The sequence below is a fragment of the Camellia sinensis genome, chromosome 3, assembly GCF_055761805.1.
Source record: "Camellia sinensis isolate YWXY chromosome 3, ASM5576180v1, whole genome shotgun sequence".
Lineage (NCBI taxonomy): Eukaryota > Viridiplantae > Streptophyta > Magnoliopsida > Ericales > Theaceae > Camellia > Camellia sinensis.
In genome coordinates, this window is record NC_138963.1 from 174,834,598 (window position 1) to 174,856,329 (window position 21,732).

Sequence of the window (21,732 nt, forward strand, 5' to 3'; positions counted from 1 at the left end):
CCATCCCTCCCGCATGTATGTTATGGAGAATTAATTGGAGATCTTGAACCTAGCTAATAACCATATTGGAATCTATCATTTTAAAATCCAGAAAACGGCCTACAACAAATTTCTTTGTACCGACGTCCTCTGTCTTATACTTATGATCTAGAGATTCCCATAGTTCTTTAGCAGTGCTTTTAACACTATACACATTATACAGTGCATTGTTCAACCCATTGAGGATACAATTTCGACATAGAAAATCACCATGTTTCCATGCATCGACTGCGACAACCGCTTGCTGGTCAGTTTCTCCCTCGTTCAGTGCTGGAACTTTTTCATGGGTGATGCAAGCCAAATTCAATGTGGTAAGATAAAACATCATTTTTTGTTGTTATCTTTTAAAATCATTTTCATTGAATTTTTGTGGGTTCTCCCTATGATTTACCGATACTGCCGGAGTCATCACTGGCACAACAAGTGTGGGAGTCGGAGTAATAACAGTCTCAGTACTGTTAATTTTAGTTGTCATAATTCTGATGAAATTAAAATACCTAATCACAAATTGATATGCAAAAGAATTTACACACAAAATAAACAGAATAATATTTTGTAACAAAATTCCAATGATAAACAGTAAATTACTACTATGTTATCAAAGAAATCATTAAACAGTATATTACAACTATTTAATTTCTCGAAACAAAATATTCATCTATCTAACACAAATAAATAAATAAATAAATAGAAATCCACTTTAAGATTGTTATACCTACAGTGGTGTGTGTGTACAAATTAAATGTATAAATTAAATAAATAATAAAATAAAATAATTCAAAAAATAATTATATAAACTATTTTCTGAATTAAACGCTTACAGAAATTAATGTCAAGGCTTGTGTTGGACACAATCTCCATAAAGTAGATTTCACCTTCGCTTCGATGCTTCGTGTTTTACCGGCGTTTACTTCCTAGGATGCAAAGACTAACACTTAAATTTGCAGCACTACAAATTTAAGTTTGGCAAACCAAAACTCAATTGTAACTTTCTCTTTTTCTTCCTAAAAAATAAATGTAGAAACAGATGCAAGAGCACATAAAGAACAGAAGAAGAAGGACAAAATTCTGAGGGAAAAAATTTATGAAATGAATTGCTAGAAGCAGGCTTTATATAGGCAGAATAGTGGCTGTTCCGAACAGGTGTCAATAGATAGGCAACTGTTTGGACAGATTTCAACAGATAGAAAATCTGTTTGAACTGTTTGGACGGTTCCACATTTGTCCGGGAAGGATTCAACAGGTTCAAACCTGTTCGGGTGGGTTAGGATCTGTTTGGATGAAGGAAAAAATTTTGGACCCATTTATTTTGAATTTTGAAACCAAAATTATAAATAAATAAATAAATTACAAATATTTTTGGCCCAAAGAGATAAGTATTGGGCCAAACAAGCCCAACCCAACCCATCTGACCGATCGAACGGCGGCAGCGGTAAGCATGTGTAGTTTTAGTTTTAGGTCCAATGAGTCTAACCCACTTTACCCATAACCTCACCCTTCTACAAACTTGGGTACCCCTTGGGGCCTATCCCAAGTATCCCAAGCTAAGGTATATAAACCCATTCAAAACCTTAAGCCTTTCCAATGTGGGACAATCACATTTCACAAATGTGTAGGTGTAGACACCCCATTTTTGACCGACCTTAAGACTCAGACGTCATCAATTGAGCGCTTGGTGATTGTGCATGTTGTGCTTGTTCTGAGGTTTCGGAGTTTTTGGCTGAGAGTCTTGCCTCCGGGCCTCTGAACTCTTTGTGCTTTGGCTCGGTTTGTGGACCAAATCTTATTTTCTCTTCCCAAAGGAAGGGAGAGGTCTTGTAGACCATCTCTTTGTGGTCGTAGGCCACTTTTCCCATTTGGAGACTAGTTTTTGATTTTTGGAGCCTTCGGCCGCGCGCTTTGTCTCGGGACCGCTTAACGTTCTCCGTTTGGCATGGTTTTTGAATCATGCCTTGTTGCCTCTACCTAGAGGAACACTGTGGTCCGGGAGACCACTTTTGTGGTCGTATACCACTTTTGATGTCAGTAGACTAGTTTTCGAGGCTTTCGACCGCGTGCTTTGCCTCATGATCTCTCGTCTTGCATCCGTTTTGGTTTGTTTTTGGTACAAACCTTGTTTTCCTTGTTTAGAAGGTGGTACAAGGGTGGGAGACCAGTTTTTCCCCCTTAGAGAGCACTTTTCCTCCTGCCAGCTAGTTTTCTGGTCGGATAACTGGCTTTCTTGGTCTTTGGGCCACATTTTCTGGTCGGCCACCACACCACTTGCTTGTTTTCAGTGTGTAGACTTCTCCTACCCCTGGCCGACCAGTTTTTGTTGTGGAAAACCACTTGTAGTGGTCGGCCAACCACTTTTAGTAGCTGGCCGACCACTTTAAGTGGTCGGCTGCTTTTTGTCACCTTTTTGGAGATATTTTTGGCCAGCTGGCACAACTAGAGAGCACTAGAACCATCCTCCATACACATGTATGGAGGGATGGCCTTGAGGCTTAGCTTTCTTGAGAAGCTTTAGCTTTTTCTCTCTATAAGAGGGAGGCTCCTCCTCCCTCCTCCAGGTTCAGAAATTTGTGGTTTGAGTTATACATAACACTTGTATCTATATCTCTCTTTTGCTCTTGTTTTGTGCCTTAAAGTGTCATTTTGTCTCACTTTTGCACACAAGCACGCACTCAAACACCATCCTTTTGTTGCTGAGGTGCTTAGGAGCTGGTTTTGGTGTTCTTGGGTTGGTTTAAGCTTGAAAAACTTGCTGGATTTGCAGCTTTAAAGGTGGTCTTCAAGGGTGAGTTTCTAACCCTTAAATCCCCCATGTTTTCTTAAGCTTTTAGCCTTATTTGCATGTTGTTTTAAGCTTAACTCTTAACTATAAAAAGTTCTGAATTTTGGTGCTTAAGATCTTTGTTTAAGGTTACTTTTGTATTTAGGGTTTTTACGCCCTCTTAGGCCTTGTTTTGAGCCATCCCTCTAGGCTCTTGTTGTGGCCTTTGCATGAACTTTCTACCACTGAAATTCAGAGGATTTTCAGTGGTGGAAAAGTGGTTTTGAGGTCCTAAATAGGAGAGGGGATACTTGTTTCATATGCCTCATGTTTGAGCATGTTTGTTAAGCTTGTGTTGGCTCGTTCTTAGCATGTATTTGGGGTTATTTCAGCATGTCATACCACTGTTTTGGTTTGGTTTGGTCACCCCTTGCATGCCTTGTACACTTATAATGTAATCGTCAAAAACTAGTCTTGTATGCTTCATGAAGTAGCATGTCATTATAGCTTTATTTGAGTCCATCTCAGCATGTTTTTGGTGGTATTTTACCATGATATACCTCTGTTAGGGTTTGGTTTGATAGCCCCATGCATACTCCATGCACTTGTAGTGCAATTCCATGAATTAGCCTAATGTGTCTCATGCTTTGACATGTCATTCTAGCATGCTTTTGGTTTAACTCTAAGAAGCTTTTGTCCATGTTTTAGCATGCTCTAGCTCTGATTTGTGGTTTTGGCCATGCATGCCATGCTTTGTATAGTTATAGTGCATTCTACCTTGTTAGCTTTGTATATCGAGTTCACTAGCATGCATTGCTTGGCCTATTTGAATGATTTGACATCATTTGTTATGTTATTTTAGTGCATGTTTCATGGCCATGCACTTGCATCTTTCACTTATTCAATGCGTTGGAGGGTTGGTCCTTTATGCCTTAAGAATAGGTCATTGCGTATGCCTTCATGCCTAAGCTTGCAAGCTATTATTTCAATGTGTTTTGGGGGTTATAATGCCATGATATAACTCTGATTTTTGTTTCTTAAGTCATTCCATGCTTGGTCTTAATAGGTGTAGTGTAATTCACCTTATTTGCCTTGTATGCATCATGCCTTATGCCCTTCATGCTAGCTTGTTTTGGCTTCCTTCCATGCATGTTTTAGTATCATTTTGGCATGATCTAGGACTGTTTTGGGTTGCCTTTGCCATATCCTTCATGCTTTGTATAGCTGTAGTGCAATTGGCCTTGTTAGCTTTGTGTTTTAGTCACTCATGCATGCTATCTTTGAGCTATTTAGATGATTTGGCATCATTTAATACTTCATTTCAGAGCATGTAGCATGACTATGTTCCCATTTCTTTCATGATTTAAGTGCTTAAAAGGGTTGTGCATTATTGTCTTGCTTATGGCCTAGCTTGTATGCTTGCATGCCTTGATCTTTGAGCCCCTACCTCAGCATGTTTAAGTCTTTGTTTTGACCTATTTCAGCTCTGTCCATGTTTAGTTCATGCATTCGTGCCATGTATTGCATGCCTCCTTTGTAGTCCTCCTTATTAGCTTTCATGCTTTAGGACCATTGCATGCTTTGCTTGTGTTGTTTGAATGATTTGACATCATTTCTTACCTTATTTCAGTGCATTTAGTGTTGTTGCACTTCTGCATTTGTCACACCTTGAGCCTTCTTGAGGGTTGTGCTCTTAGGCCTACTTGGTTGGCCAATGCATTGTACATGCATGTTTTGTATTTTGTGCCTTTTATTTTGGTGTTATGGCCACTGATTTGGGCATGACTGAGGTCTACCCCCTTTTGGTTTAAGTCCATTTAGCATGTTTATTTACATGTTGTTCGCATGCTTATTGTTCATTGCATTAAGTATGCCATCTTACATTGCATTGTGCATGCCTTGTGGTTATTTGCATTGTATATGTCAAGTTGTTTCTTTGCATTGAGTATGCATGTTCCTAACATTTTTAAGTTGCCCTTGTAGCATTGCATTGTGCATGCATGCATTAGCATTGTTCACATTCCATTAGCTTTGTTAAGTTGATCATGTCACATAGCATTGAGTATGCCATGTTGTTGTTTGTGTTGTGTATGCCATGTTGTTGCATTGTTGTTTGGATTAAGTGTTAATCCGAGCACGAGAAACGAGGGACGTTTCATACTTGAAGTGATGAAACGTGCCTCAATTCTCGGTCGCCGACGCTCTTGATCATACATGATAGAGTTTTAGGCTTTATGTGTTTATGTGTGCATTCATTTACATTGAATTATGCAACTTCGCCTCTCGGCCATCATGCATTGAAATGCGCGATTGGTGGTCTGAGGGTCGAGAACTACACTCCCTTGAGCTTATGAAATGATAGGGATGGTGGTTGTGCACACATATCTTGGAAATACATTGCCATGCCCTTTCTTGCTCTCTATTGCAGCAAACTGGAGAAATGTAGCTACAACTGGTCAGCCAGCCAGAAAAACTAGCTAGCCGGCCACTTTTTCTGGTTTTCAGCACAGAAAGTGGTCGGCCAGTAGCTGGTGACATCCCTAGGTGGTTGGCCAACCTCCCACAGGTCTCCAAGGTGGGTTGGAAGCTTTCTGGAGCTTGGTGCAAGGTTGTGAGGACAATTGCAAACAGAGGCAAATTGGGGCATCGCGACGGATTTTTGAACGAGGCGACCGAGCATGCATCCAGTCTTCTCCCTCTGAGAACCTCCTGTTTTACTGCTTTATTTAGCTTCTTTACTTAGCTAGATTAGACATTCGTTTTTATACTTTAATAGTTAATGCGTTTAGCTATTTCAATTTGTTTTGTAATAATTAGTTTAATTAGCTTAGATTAGCTAGTTAGCTTCTTATTCGGTCCCTCCGTCGAGAGGGCGCAGTGTTGTAATAAGTGTGCGTGTGTGTGATGCATGTCTTTTAACCCCCATTTCTTTCTCCATTTTACTTAACCGCTTACGATGGTTAGTTTTAGGGCATATTTTGTTTAGCATACCTCATGCTTCACATGCGTGCATCTATTCATCTGTCTTGCATGCACCGGGCTCGGCGCATTATACTAATTGCATTGTATTTTCAATACATTTACTTGAATACGTGTTCTACAACATGTTATCGATTGCATTTCACATGACATTCTAGGTAGCCGAGCCTATGTTAGTTACATTTTCGCATGTGTTGCATTAGCCATCTTAACATAAACTAGGATCATGCATGATTTCTAACTAGTTCTTTGTTTTGGCTCGGAGTACACTATGAGTGTTTACGCTTTAGCATACTGCATGTGTGTTAATTTTTCCCTGAAAGTATGCTTGCCATGACGCTAATTGCTTATTTGCTACAACTGCCTGAATGCCTGTGGGTGAAGGTTGGATTGCTTGAATTGGAATAATTCATCAAAATCCTCGATTTAGCCTACTTCCGAGTATCAAAACTTCAAACCATTTTCATAAACGAACATGTAATGTTTTGTTCCAAATTAGGCGATCTAGTCTATACTTGTATGCTGTGCGCATCACGTAGTAAGATTAGCTAATTAACCGGAATAAGAGCACATGTGTTTTCAAAAAACAAAATATCATGTTTAGTATAGGCCGATCTTTGATCGGGCGAGCGGGGGTGCTCATTGCATGACCTTCCCCTTCGTACCCAAGTTCCCGAGCTGAGCAACTTTGGTGATGACGGACATGTGGCCTTCGGCACGAGTCAGTGTTTCCTAAATTCCCCCAAAAATAAAATATTTAGGTGGCGACTCTGTATCTGGCAAAACAGTCCATGTTTGGCACTTCTTTATTAAAATCAGTTTTTCAAAATGATTTGCCGGACTTGGACTCTTTGGTGATTTATCGATCTTACATCGCACATTGTGAGATTAGATTCAGAACTGTGACATGAGTCCGAACTTGTAATAGCTAGAGAGCAAACGGAATTCGCGCCCTCGCAGCGCGGATATCGGAAGTCCTCGGGCACGTCTACAGTAGGAAACCCACCTAAACCATTTCCACGAACTAGAAAATGCGCGTTGAATTCTCATTCATCCAGTAATGGTTTTGAGTAACAAAATACACCGCTTTATTCACTATGTAATATTAAACATGGACCCAATTAGAAATGTTAAATTGGTTCCCAACTTAATTAATGCTAGAAGTTAGCAAAAAATAAGATTTTTTCAAAAGTTTCAAAAGCCATTTTTCCAACAAATATTGAAGACAAGAAACAAGAAAATCAAGGAAGGGATTCATTTCAAAGAAAAAGAATGTCTGGAAAAGGATGAGGAGGCCGAAGTTCATTTCAAGCCCAGAATAAAGAAAGAGACTACAACAATCAAAGAAATTCCAGCGGTAACTCTGACTCTCAATGCACTATTTGCGAAAAATTTAATCATGCATCTAAAGATTGCAGATTTAGGTGCAAAAGATGCAAAAATTCAAAACATTCACAACTTGATTGCTAGTTCAATAATGATAAAGACAAAGCTAATTTTTTTGAAGAAAATGAAGCAGAACAATTATTTTCTTGCATGAATGCCCAACAAGAGTCAGAAAATATTTGGTATTTGGATAGTGGATGTAGTAATCATATGATAGGCAATCGCAAGATTTTTGTGCAACTAGATGAAAAGTCTCATCTCAAGTAAAGCTTGGTGATGGAAAGCTACAAAATGTTGAAAGAAAGGAAGTCATCTCCATCCATATAAAGGAAGGTAACAAAAAATTAATTTATGATGTTCTTTATGTTCCAGGGCTAATCCAAAATCTATTAAGTGTGGGGCAATCAGTACAAAAAGGTTATGCAGTAAATTTTAATAATGATGAATGCATAATCTCTGATAAAAAGAAAAATCATATAGTGGCAAAAGTCAAAATGACTCCAAACAAAATTTTCCCTCTTGTAATGCCACTGAATGATAATTTTGCCCTTAAAAGTGAAAACATGAATGATCCATATCTATGGCATCTTAGATATGGACATCTAAATTACAAGGGCATGAAATTATTAAAAGAAAAAGATATGGTTCTAGGATTGTCTCACATTGGCAAAATCAATAAAATTTGTGAAGGATGCATTTATGAAAAAAATGCATAGATTGCCATTTCCAAAGACTTCTTGAAGAGCCAAAGCACCTTTGGAGTTGGTGCATATAGATATTTGTGGGTCTTGCCGAACATCATCTCTTGGTAACAAGAGATATTTTCTACTCTTTGTTGATGATTATACTCAAATGATGTGGATTTATTTTCTTAATAGAAAATCTGAAGCCTTCTCAGTATTTCTGCAGTTTAAAGCTTTGGTGAAAAAGCAAAGTGACAATGAAATCAAAATGTTGAGGATAGATTGTGGTAGGGAATTCATTTATACTCCATTCACGAATTATTGTAAAGAAAATGAGATTAAAAGACAGTTCACAGTTCGACACTCTTCTGAACAAAATGGAGTTGCAGAATGGAAGAATTGAACAATTGTGGAGATGGCATGAAGCATGTTAAAAGGCAAAGGTCTTCTTAACAATTTTGGGCTGAAGCTATCAATACTATTGCTTATATTCTAAACCGATCTCCCATGAAGGCTGTCCAAAACAAAACACTATATAAGGCATGGCACAAACAGAAACCCCAGGTAAATCTTTTCAAAGTATTCAGTTGTCTTGCTTATGCCTTAATTCCTTTCCAAACAAGGGAAAAATTTGATGAGGAATGGGAGAAATATATATTCATTGGATATAGCGACGAATCAAAAGGATATCATCTATACAATCCAATGAAAAATGAATTGGTAATCTCTAGAGATATCATATTTGATGAAATGACAGCATGGAAATGGGATGATTGGAGCAGAAGGGATTTGAATTTAATGAAGCAACAGAAGGAGAAGGATCTTCTACTCTCGAAGAAACCCCAAACCAAAGTCCACATAACACTCCGAGCCCCAGGCCAAGAAATGACTCTCCAAGAAGCTTTTCATCTGAAGAATCTGAACCAATACCAACAAAGGTACGTTCCTCAAGAGAAATATATGAAACTTGTGATGTAGCATTTTTTTCTTGTAAGCCACAGATTTTTGAAGAAGCTGTGAAAGAAGAAATTTGGAGAATGGCAACGGATGAAGAATATTGAAAAGAATTACACTTGGGAACTTGTTGACCTACCCAAAGACAAAGATGTGATCGGACTTAAATGGGTCTACATGACCAAATATAAAGAAGATGGCTCCATCCAGAAGCATAATTAGTTGCAAAAGGCTACTCACAACAACCTGGAGTGGACTTCAATGAAACATTTGCTCCAGTTGCTCGCATGGAGACAATAAGAACCGTTCTTGCCTTGGCTACATAAAATAAGCTACCAGTATATCAACTAGATGTCAAATCAACTTTTCTCAATTGAGAGCTTGAAAAATAAGTTTATGTTGAACAACCGCAAGGGTGCATAATCAAAGGAAAAGAAGACAAGGTTTACCGACTTCGGAAGGCACTGTATGGTTTGAAGCAAGCACCCCGAGCCTAGAACAGCAACATTGACAAGTATTTTCGTCAAAATGGTTTTCAAAGAAGCCAAAGTGAACCATCACTATACGTCAAGAAAGGAGGTACGCAAGACTTTCTCATAGTTTGCCTATATGTTGATGATTTAATCTATACAAGAACTAAACCATCAATGGTAGAAGAATTTAAAAGAGCCATGATAAAGGAGTACGAGATGACTGATTGGGGACTTATGAGATATTTTTTCAATATTCAAGTGAAGCAGTCAAAGGGAGAAATATTTATCTCTCAAAGAAAAATATCTTGAAGATTTATTGAAGAAATTTCATATGTTTGACTGCAAGTCAGTTTTTACTCCAATCTCTTTAAATAAGAAGTTGCAAGTAAATGATTAAGCAGAGAAAGTCGATGCTTCCGCCTATCGAAAATTGGTTGGTTCAATAAATTATCTCACTAATACAAGGCCAGACATTGTTACTTTGTAAATCTTACTTCCAGATTTATGCATGAGCCGAGCAAGCTACATTATGCAACAGCAAACGAATTCTTCGGTAAGGGACCAAAATTATAATTTAGATTTATGCATCAAGTGCCCAATTTAAAATTTACGTACAAATATAAAAATATTCTTACAAATAATATTTTTTGTATAAAATTTTAGGACATATATTTATAAATCCCTCTTCAATTACTTATATTTCACTTAGTCCAAATTATTTTTTATGTTCCAATAAATATTTTGGATGACATAGTTACTAAAATATCCTTAATAATAATATTGTGAAGCGCGTATTAATTTTCACACTGACAGTGTGAATCTTTTATGATGTAAACATTCACATTGTCAAATTTATTTAATATAAATATTCACATCACTAAATTGCTAAGGGTTGAAAAAATATTTATAAAGGTAAAATTGTTCATAAAATATCTTAAATATGAGAATTACGATTTAGTGGATCAAATGTCTAAAATAATAGGACTTATTGAAATATAAGAATATCTTATGGACTAATTGATATACAAGTACTTGATAGAGGATTTTCTAATAAACTTTCCTAAATTTTTTATACAAAATAATGAATAACAATATTAGGAACCTTAGTAATCATATTAAGTGATTAATAAAATTGTTAGTGACATTCTTAATAATGAGACATAGTCCTCGTTTGACATAAGTTAAACGGGATTTTTTGGCTAAAATAGTCACAAAAAGACAAAATAGGCTTTTTAGTACAATAAGATAAAATGTCACATTTAAACCATAATCATTTTATTTTTTCTCTCACAAAAGTCAAAAAAGTCAAAAAATTTATTCCAAACGAGACTTTTTAATCGCATACTAAAACAGCCAAAAAGCCAACTCACATCCCAAACGAACCCATAATGTATTCATTTCAAGTTAAAAAAGACACATGGTATATGTTAGGTAGTTGAGATCCTCTCCTTGGACCCTCTCATTGCCTCCTTACTTGCAATGGTAGAGATGCACTTTGAGTTGATCCAACGGTCTAGATTTGGGTGGAAAAAATAAATTTGAATTTGTTTTATTATTTTTTTTTTATTTTTAAATAGTCAAATCTTAATCGTTAGATCAATTCAAAGTACATTTTCACTATTACAAATAGGGAGACAAGAAGAGAGGCCAATGAGAGGATCTTAACTCTACGTTAGCCACTATTAGTATAATAATTTAGATGATTTGTTTTAAAAATAAAATCAATATATAAGAGAAATATTCGATATCCCTAAAGGGTAGTGCTAACAATTGCCTGGGACACTTGATGAGGAATAATTAATGAATTTATTTTTATTAAATACATTTTAAAATTTATTAAATCTTAATGAATAATTAGTTTTATGCATTGAAAAGGTAAATAATTAATTATAAAATAAATTGAAAAGTTACTAATTATCCGTTTGGAAGAGCTAGATTGGATTTTTTTGGCTATTTTAGCCACAAAAGATAAAATAGGCTATTTTAGCCATAAAAAATAAAATATCACTTCCAACCCATAATCATTACACTCTTCTCTCACAAAAAAAATCAAATAGTCAAAAAGTCATTCTCAAACTAAACTTTTTAGTACAGGCTAAAATAGTCACAAAAAAAAAAGTCAAAAAACCAACCCACTTTCTAAACCGATCCTAAATTAGCCAAACAATAAACGCATACAATTAAATGCACGAGCTAAAAATAAAAAATTATTGAAATCAAGGCTAATTCATACAACTATAAATATGCCTTAACGAGATTAGTCAAACAATAAACGCATACAATTAAATGCACGAGCTAAAAATAAAAAATTATTGAAATCAAGGCTAATTCATACAATTATAAATATGCCTTAACGAGTATCGCTGGACACTTGTTAACATTGTGTCATGTTATCAAATAAGGAGTAATTAATGAGTTTATTTTCATTAAATTCATTTTAAAATTTATTAAATCTTAATGAATAATAATAATATGCATAGAAAATATAAATAATTAATTATAAAATATGGTATATAAAATCAGAAGTTACTGCATTGTTTGGGAAGGCTAAAGTAGCTATTTTAGTCACAAAAGACAAAATAAACTATTTTAGTCACAAAAATAAAATATCACATCCAATTCATAATCATTACACTCTTCTCTCACAAAAAAAGTCAAAATCAAAAAGCCCTTCCCAAACTAAGCTTTTTAGCCTAGGTTAAAATAGGCAAAAAAATCAAAAAGCTAAAAAGTCAACCCACTTCCCAAACGGAGGCTTAAATAGTCAATCAATAAATGTATTTAATTAAATGCACAAGTTAAAAATAGGAATTTATTGACATAAATATCAATTAATTCAATTATAAATACACCATAGTGCCTCTAAGGCACTCGTTAACATTAGCCATGATCATGCTAACTAGTGCCCCGAAACACTTGATAAGGAGTAATTAATGAGAATTTTTTTCATTAAATACATTTTAAAATTTGTTAAATCTTAATGAATAATTAGTTTTATGCATACAAAACATAAAGAATTAATTATATAATATGATATATAAATTCAAAAACTATTAAAATAGTCAAACAATAAATGCATATAATTAAATGAAAAATTATTCATTCATACAATTTTTCTTTCCAATATCTCGCCTAATGGTGTCATAAACAAAATTTGAAAAGTCATCCCACTTAAATATTTTCTCAAAATTCTCCTTACACTCATTCAGGAGATTGTGAGGAAAAAAAAATATGAATGTAATATTATTATAAATAAACACACAAATTAAAAATTAAAAATTATTGAAATCAAGACCAATTAATACAGGGGGGAATCACCTGCCAATGATGGCAGCAAAAAAACATTAGCCCATCCGCAGGAGCTCCTTTATAATAATTTTTTGTTATTATAAGGGATTAATTTTTTAAAAATTCTTTTTCAATAGATCCTTTATCCAACCCTCCAAATATAAATATTGTTACAGTGACTTTTTATTTATAAAGTATCACTATAACTCTCTTGTCCTCTCAAATGTCCCCCGAATATCTCCCGAATGTCTTGTGGGTGCACTATAGCTAAAGAAAGAAAAAACCCACAGTTAGGGGTGTTTTGGAAAGTTAGTAAAAAGTTGACTTTTGACTTTTTATCAAGTTTTTTGACTTTTTTGAAAGTGATTTGAGAAATTGATAAAAAGTTGACTTTTTTATTTTTGGTTTAATATTTTTTTAAAAGTGTCACATCATTCCAAAATGACCAAAATATCTTTACTTTTTATTTTTGAGTTAATTAATTAAAATTTTTCAGAAGATAGTTCATTAAATTTGAGTGTTGCGTTTTTGGTCTTCCCAAATGAGAATTTCAGCGCCTTGGCCCTGTTTGGCGTTTTGGTCTTGGCCAACAAAAAGCTGCATTTTGATTGTGTTGCCAAAAAGCTGCATTTTCACCGATCGACAACCATTCTTTGTCTTGTGAGTAATTTGTTTTCCTCTGATGCTTTTCCTTTGTTTTCATTATTTTATTATTAAAATAAAATTTAAATTTAAAAGTAATTAAAAAGATTGTTTTAATATAATAAAAAAATAGAAAATTTGTTGAGAAAAATAGATAAAAAAAATAATTTTTAACATAAGAAATAAATTTTTTAATAATATTTTAAAATAAAATTTAGAAAATAATATGTTAGGGATTCTCCTACAGAACAGTGGGGGTGCTTTTGGATATGGAAAATGAGTGAGAGCACTAATTAGTGTTATAACTAATGATGTGGCAGTGGGCTTCACCATGAATGATTTGATGTTTTGGCCTTAGTGTTGTATTTTTTTTTTATTGAGTGTCATGTCATTAGTAGTCTTTTTATAATTCCGAAATTAGTGGTCTCTATCATTATTGTTTGGATATAAACAAAATTATCACAAAAAGCATCTACTGTTTTTTATCAATGGACCAAATTATCCTTTTTTTGTCTTTTTCCCTCACACTCTGCTCATCTCTCACCTGTCAAATCACCGCCTCTCTCAACTGAGTCAAGAGCCTTTCCATGCAAGCTTGTGCTTGCGTCCGTCCTTGCAGGCCTTCGGGTTTATTTTTAGGCCCAATTTTGATAATCCGAACCGTTTATATTTTATGATTTATTCAGTATATCATACCTGTAAAAAATCAAGTTGATCGGATATCAGAAAGTATGTGTTTGAAAAATTGAACTAAACACTATTTTTTAAAGAATTTAATAAACAGTTTTCCGAACATATACTTTCTGATATCCGATCAACTTGATTTTTTACAGGTATGATATACTGAATAAATCATAAAATATAAACGGTTCGGATTATCAAAATTGGGCCTAAAAGTAGACCCGAAGGCCTGCAAGGACGGACGCAAACACAAAAGCTGCAAGGAGAGGATCCTCACTCCTCTCAACTCTCTTTCTCTCTCTCTCGCCGTTTTTTGTTTTGCATTTTTTTGAACTCTCTCCGTTTTTGTTTTTCATTATTATTTTTTGTTTTTCATTATTATTTATTTTGATAAATTTTATATAACTTTTAAAATATAAAATTAGATTTTACAAAATTAATTCTATTAAAAAGTTATGGATATTGAATATATTTAATAATAATTTTAAAATAATTAAAATTTTATATTGTTTTGAAATATTTAAAAATAAAAATGAGATGTGTAAATAAAAAGTGTACGAAATTTTAAAAAATGAATTTGAATTATTTTAAATTACTTGAATATAAAATTTGTTTTTGTTCAAAAAAAAGATAGATTCATATGAAAATGAAAATAATTTTTTTTACCAAACAATTTATTTATTTATTTTTTAAAAAAAGAAATCAAAATTTTAAAATTCAACCAAATATTTTCTATCTCAACTTGAAAAATAGTTACAAAAATTAATTAAAAAAAATTGATTGCATAGTATATTTAAAATTTATAAATAGTTACCAAAAAAAAAAGAAGCAAGATATTTGTGCGCCGTGTGGATTGTAAGGGTGCAAGTCTATTTTATGTGGAGTGTAAGTCGAATCAATGTAGAGTGTAAATATAATTTGTTGATATTATGTAAATTCTCCCACATAGACTAAACTTGCACCTTACACAAATTTGAATTGCATCCCACACAGACTGGACTTATACCCCACACAGATTAGAATTGCATCCCACACAAATTGAGTTTGCATCCTTATATTCCATACAGATTGAACTTGCCCTCTGTACAAATATTTTTAAAGGTGAAACATATCATGAGAATTCTTCTTTTCTATATCATGAGAATTCTTCTTTCCTTGTGATTAATTTTTTCTCTTTTTATAATTATTTATAAAGTTGAAATATATGGTGCAATTAATTTTTTTAAACTAATTTTTGTAAATAGAATTTTTAAAATTTTAATTTGTATTTTTCCAAAAAAAATTAAAATAGACTGGTAAAAAAATTTATTTTCATTTTCATATGAACCTTTTTTGAACAAAAACACATTTTTTTAAATATTTGTATGTTTAAATATTTTTATTTTTTTTTAATTGTATAATTTGAGTTAATATTTTTTCTATTTATTTTTGCCGAACTAGTTTACATATAATTTTGAAAATATAACAAAATAGAGTGATAATCAGCTTGTTTGGTTTAAATTTTCTGAATTCACTTTCATCAGCTTGTTTGGTTTAAGTTTTTTGAATTCACTTTTAAAAAAATTGATGTTCTTGTTTTCTTCTTTTTTTTTTTTTTGGTTTTCACTAAATTTTTTAATATTTTAAATAATTTTTTAAATTTTTAGATACACCTAACATAAATATATTTAAAAAGTATAATATATGTAAAAAAAATTTGTAAAAAATTCAGTAAATACCAAAAATACAAAAAAAAAATAAAAAATACAATTCAATATATTTTTCGTTTTCTTATGTATTTATTGATTTTTTAAAATATTTTTTTATAAATATTTTACTTTTTAAATATATTTAAGTAAGATGCATCTAAAAAATAAAAAATAAAAAACTAAATTTTTAGAAAATGAAATCCAAAACACTGGGCTTGGTGTCCAAAACTCCAGACCTTCCCCTCATGTCACGTGGTAGATTTTTATACGCTAAAATAAAAAATTATTATAGTACAATGCAAATAAGATTTAAACTAAAGATATTGCACGTTTACCATTTAAACAATTTATATATAATGATATTAATTTTTTTATTATTTATTTTTATTTTTACTTATTTAAATTACATACGTATTGTGTGTGCCATTCGTTAATGCAATTATGAGAAGTTTTGAAAAGTAGGTTAATTTTGTAGTTTTTTTTTTAATAAAAAAATATGTAAAAAAATAAAAAATAATGTAATAAAAAAAAGTCAAAAAATTAAAAAATTGCCTTTTAATTCAGATACCAAAATAGGCCTATAAATGAACCTTGCCAATTGGTTTACAAAATCAATCACATGTCAAGCATAAATAGGATTGTTTTGGAAAGTAAATCAAAAATTAATTTTTTATAAAAAATATATATATAAATTTATTACTTAAAATAAATTAAAACTTAAAAAAAAAAAAACTGACTTTTAGGTGTTATTTGGCAAGTTAGTTTGTGGTTAAAATAGTCATAAAAGACAAAATAGATTATTTTAGTCATAACAAACAAAATATCACATCCAACCCATAACTATTATATTCTTCTCTCACAAAAAAATTCAAAAAATCAAAAAATTCTTTCTAAATTAAACTTTTTAACCCAAATTAAAAAAAACAAAAAAATCACCCCACTGTCCAAACGGAGACTGACTTGCCCAAAAAAAAAAGCCCGTAAATGTGTGTTGCCCTTTTAGTACAATAGGTGGACCCCACGTGTACTTTAGCTTTCCTCTATATATATGAACTGTGACATTTGTTGACTTGCCCTGCAATTAGTTTGAAACGATGTCGGAAAACAAACCAGTGCGGTTCGGAATACTAGGTTGCGCTGAAATAGCGCGCAAGGTATCAAGGGCCATGAGGCTTGCACCAAACGCCACCATCCAGGCCATCGGCAGCCGTTCGATCGACAAGGCCAAGAAATACGCGTCCGAGAATGGCTTCCCTGACTCGGCTAAGGTCTATGGTTCCTACGAAGCCGTGCTTGACGACCCTGAAGTCGACGCCGTCTACTTACCTCTCCCCACCAGCCTTCACTTGAAATGGGCCGTGTTAGCCGCCGAGAAGAAGAAGCACCTTCTACTGGAGAAGCCGGTGGCTCTCAATGTGTCGGAGCTGGATAAGATTCTGGAGGCGTGCGAATCAAATGGGGTGCAGTACATGGACGCTACTATGTGGATGCACCATCCGAGGACTGCTAAGATGAAGGAGTTCCTCTCCGATCCAGAGCGTTTTGGCAAACTCAAATCGGTATTTTCTTAATTTCACTTGCTTACCCGCACACTCTGTTATGTTTGATTAGCAAGATTAATGGTAAGAGAATTAGCAATATATGAATTAGTATAGAATTTTTTATCTAAGTAGATTAATGGAATAAATTATCTCGTCCATATTTGTTTTGAAATGAATATGAAAATATATAATTTAAATTATATGTTTACTTTGCAATATTATTTGTAAGATTAAAAAATTCGCTAATTTTTGTTAGATGGAATGTTTGTCAAAATTTATTTTAAATAAAAAAAAAAAATACAACTAAACACCGGAATGGAACAATGAAACTATGGGTGTTTTGGGAAGTTGATAAAAAACTAGTTTTTGACTTTTTACCAAATTTTTTAGCTTTTTTAGAAAGTGATTTAGGAAGTTGGTAAAAAGTTGGCTTTTGACTTTTTGGGTTAATATTTATTTATGGCATCAAATCAAAATAAAATGACCAAAATACCCTTGCCAAACTTTGGAATTTTAGGTAATTTGTTAACATGGAGGGTATTTAGGTAATTTCACAAGGCAGCGTTTTTGTCACATCCCAAATGCAACAAATTGCATTTTCGACTACCCAGCTTTTTCTTTAAATCAACAAAACGCTTATGTTTTTGGCTTCTTCCCAAAACGGCACTATGTCCTCAGTTAGTGCAATTGGCCCTCAATTTTTCATTTTTTTAGCCTTAAATAGATAAATTTATTGTCAATGAATCAATGAAATTTCAAACCGGGAGTGAACATAGTAAAATTTTATCATTTTTTATCAAAATTTTGTCATGAATTTTGTTTGGTGGATCTCGATAAAAAAAATTAAAAATTCAAATTTGAAAAAAAATAAAATCAAAGGTATAGATCAAACCTTTATATTGATTTTTTTAAGTTTTGAAATGATTCAAGATATATGCTTGCCGAAGTACTATGAGGGTAATCTTTATTGTCGGGGAAGGGTATATTTTGATGAGAATTTGGTCTCCAGAATATTAAATGAATCAGTCAAAAACAAATGAAGATCACACTGAAATATGATCACATCTTCAAAGCACATTTCTAAATGGACAAGAACTGCTATGGACTTGTAACGAAGGATTTATTGCTAATTTTATCATTCACTATAGGGCTGCTTATTTATTTTATTTTATTTTATTATAAATATGACAGATTCTCACTATGTTTGGTTTTAATTTTTTTAAAGTTAAATTTTTTTTATTTTTTGTGTATTTTTATTTTTAGTAAATATTTTTAAAATTTTAATCATTTTTTTTAGCACTGTATTTAGATGTATCTAAAAAATAAAATATTTGTAAAAAATATTTTAAAAAATCAATAAATATATAATAATACGAAAATGTACTGAATTTTCGTTTTTATATTTTTGGTATTTATTGAATATTTAAAAAAAAAATTTCACAAATATTTATTTTTTAAGTTTATTTGTATTAGGTATATTTAAAAGTTTTTTTAAAAAAATTTGTTTAAAATATTAAAAAAATTCAGTAAAAACAAACATTTTAAAAAGTCCTGCTGTGTAGTGCCCAATGTTTAGCTTGAAATTGAAATCACAGCTTTGTTGTTAGAGCTTTTTTTGGTGCCCAAAAAAATCAAATACTCTTATCTAATTCTACTAGTGATGATTCCCACAGGTTCACAGCATCTTCTCCTACGATGCTGGGCCGGAATTTTTCAAGAACAACATTCGTGTGAAACCGGATCTTGATGGTCTTGGCTGTCTAGGTGATGCCGGGTGGTACTGTACCCGGGCAATCCTTTGGGCTGCCGACTATGAGCTCCCTAAAACCGTGACAGCTTTACGCGAGCCTGAATTGAACGAAGTAGGGGTCCTCATAACCTGTGGTGCTTCCCTAAGTTGGGGTGATGGGAGAATAGCAACTTTCTACTGCTCTTTCCTCACCAATATGACCATGGACATAACTTGTGGTGGAACAAAGGGAAATCTGCGCATTCACGACTTTGTCATACCATTTCAAGAGAATGTTGGGCAATTTTATACAGCTTCCAAGTCCACATTCGCACAACTTTCATTGGGGTGTGGACCAATCCCAACCGAGCACGCTGTCACCACTGATCTTCCTCAGGAAGCTCTGATGGTGAGTGTGTTTGCTGGGTTGATTTCGAGCATTGAGAGAAATGATTCGAAACCTGAGAAGAAGTGGCCGGCAATTAGTAGGAAGACACAGCTGGTTCTGGATGCTGTTATTTCGTCCATCCAGAAAGGTTTCCAGCCCGTTGAGGTTGGGAATTAAGGTTAGGGCTGTGATTCCTACACCAAGTGGGGCGACCCCCACTGACAACCCCCAGTGAGGTGTCGCCTCCACATTGGCCAAAAACAAAAAAAAAAAAAATAATAGTTTTTTTTTTTTCACCAATCACACGACCCCAGTACCCCCACTGGGGCTTAAGGTTATTCTATGAATGTGTTTTTGTTTGGATGAACACGAATTGGGACCCAAGTTGTCTATTTTAATAAAATAAATCAGTCTGGTTGCTTGATTTAAGGTTTGATGATTTGATCTGTTGTGATACTACTACAAAATATTTACAAATTCAATAATTATTAAAATTGATAAAAATTTTCATTATTTGTAATTATTATTATTATTTTGAAAAATTGCTCTGCAGTGCCATTTCACACCCAAAAAATATATATATATATATATATATATATATAAATAATAATTACCCACACCTCATCAAGAGCAAATAAATTACTATTTAAAAAATAAAAAAAAAACATCTAGTATTTCACGGATAAAGTGTTTCAATTTATTTTTATTAATTCAAATAATAAATATATGTTTATTTTTGAGTGATCACATGATAAATATAATGAGGTGAATGGTGTAAAATATATTAAATAATCTCTCGAAAAACATATTGGGGTTAGGGGTGAATAATAGATATATTGATCCGTGCAAACCAATCGAATCCAACTGATCCGCCCGCATTTTGAACGGATGCGTGATGGCGAGCGAACGATTACAAATTGATATTTTTTTTTAATTCGCTAGTTTTGGATGGATCGCGGATTCGAGATTCATTTGGCTACAACTGAACCGCCAAACCGTGAGCACTTCTAGTAATTTGTAAAATTTGTAAGATTTTTTGTTTTCAATTTGTGTAGATACTCTTTTTGTGTTTTCGATTAGAAAAAGTTTAAATATTCTGTTGAAAAAGAATTTTCAACTTGAATATATTTTTTGAATTGAAAAAAATAAATTTATTATTTATCTATATTTTTTAGTTTTTAAATCTAACTTTAAGCATATTAAATAAAAAAGATAATATATGTTGATTAATTTTTGTTTTCAAAAATAGATATAGATGTAACAATACAAAGACATACAATCTCTACTACTGCTCTGTTCATGGTTTTGGTCGTTTGAATTGTTTTTATATTTTAAGAATCACGTATGAGACACAAATGATGATAATATTCTAAAGTTTCAAACTTTCTTTATTTGGACGAGGCATGTAGTGATTGTAATATTTTTTTCAGTCATTAATTGTAATTTTTTTTTGAGGAAATACATAACTTGAATTATGTTGAAAATTTATAAAATATTAAACCGCTAAATCGATTCGCATCCTTCTGTCAATTTACCAATCTATTTAATCAACATCTGCCGAAGTAATAGACGGATATAAATTAATTTTTTTTAATCTATCAATTTAACAAACAAATAACAAATTATAGATTCTGTGACTGCATTTGCCCCACGCCCACCACGCCCACCCCTAATTGGGGGCCAATATCATTAGTTGGAAAAAGTGCTTGCAAGAATAACAAAGGGTTACTGACTAGTGTCTCATGAACACTTGACAGCGATTAATCAATAATATTTTATTTTATTTAATAAATCTTCAAACTTATTTAATTTTAAATAATAAGTTAAAAATGTATAACTGAAGGCCTGTTTGGAAAGTAAATTGGGATTAATTTAACTTATTAAAATAAATTAATAAAATAAAATGTCATATTTAAATTATAATTGGTTTATTTTTTTCTCTCAAAAAATTATAAAAAAGTCAAAAAGTGTTCTAAAAAAACTTTTTAGCAACTAAATGTTGGAAATATTTTTTGATAATATTAATTTAACAAAATAATTAAATACAGTAAATAATTAAACACTAAACTTGAGTTAACTTACAAGTTTTCTTTGTGGAATCAAACTTAAAACAAATTTGTGATTGAAGCCTGTCACGCCCTCAAAATAAACCCACTATTTATATATTATCGACATGCAATATTTAAAGAAAATAATTCATTAATTCATTCATCAGAGTATTACTAAATAAAAGCATTACATGTAACATCAAATTAAATGCCCTACGGGCTAACATCTTTCCAAGCCAACACTTGGACACAAAAATATGAGTTCTAACTCAAATACACGTAAAGCCCTAGGCTTGAATGTTTACATGTACTAACAAACAAAAACAATTAATTAAAGATAGTTTTCAAAATCCAAAAGCCACATCCTCCCAAGCTAAGTCCTTGGAGGTAGCTTATCACCTGAACCTGAAAATGATGTTCCCATAAAGGGTGAGCCACAGCCCAGTAGAAAAATACTA

The 21,732-nt window shown here is 32.7% G+C and overlaps 1 protein-coding gene across 1 annotated transcript; it reads left to right on the forward strand.

The window, feature by feature from the left end:
• The first annotated feature begins 16,662 nt into the window (after window positions 1-16,662).
• Window positions 16,663-19,496, forward strand: LOC114289808 (putative oxidoreductase At4g09670). The gene is made up of 2 exons (XM_028233622.2): window positions 16,663-17,127; window positions 18,783-19,496. Exons 1-2 carry the CDS (start codon window positions 16,663-16,665, stop codon window positions 19,401-19,403), a joined length of 1,086 nt encoding a protein of 361 aa, XP_028089423.2. The 3' UTR covers window positions 19,404-19,496.
• The last annotated feature ends 2,236 nt before the right edge of the window (window positions 19,497-21,732 follow it).

Excerpts from the sequence above, each read along its gene's own strand:
- LOC114289808 (XM_028233622.2), top strand. The coding sequence starts at position 16,663 with ATGTCGGAAAACAAACCAGTGCGGTTCGGAATACTAGGTTGCGCTGAA. Across the intron at positions 17,128-18,782 it reads GTTTTGGCAAACTCAAATCG|GTTCACAGCATCTTCTCCTA; the intron begins GTATTTTCTTAA and ends TGATTCCCACAG.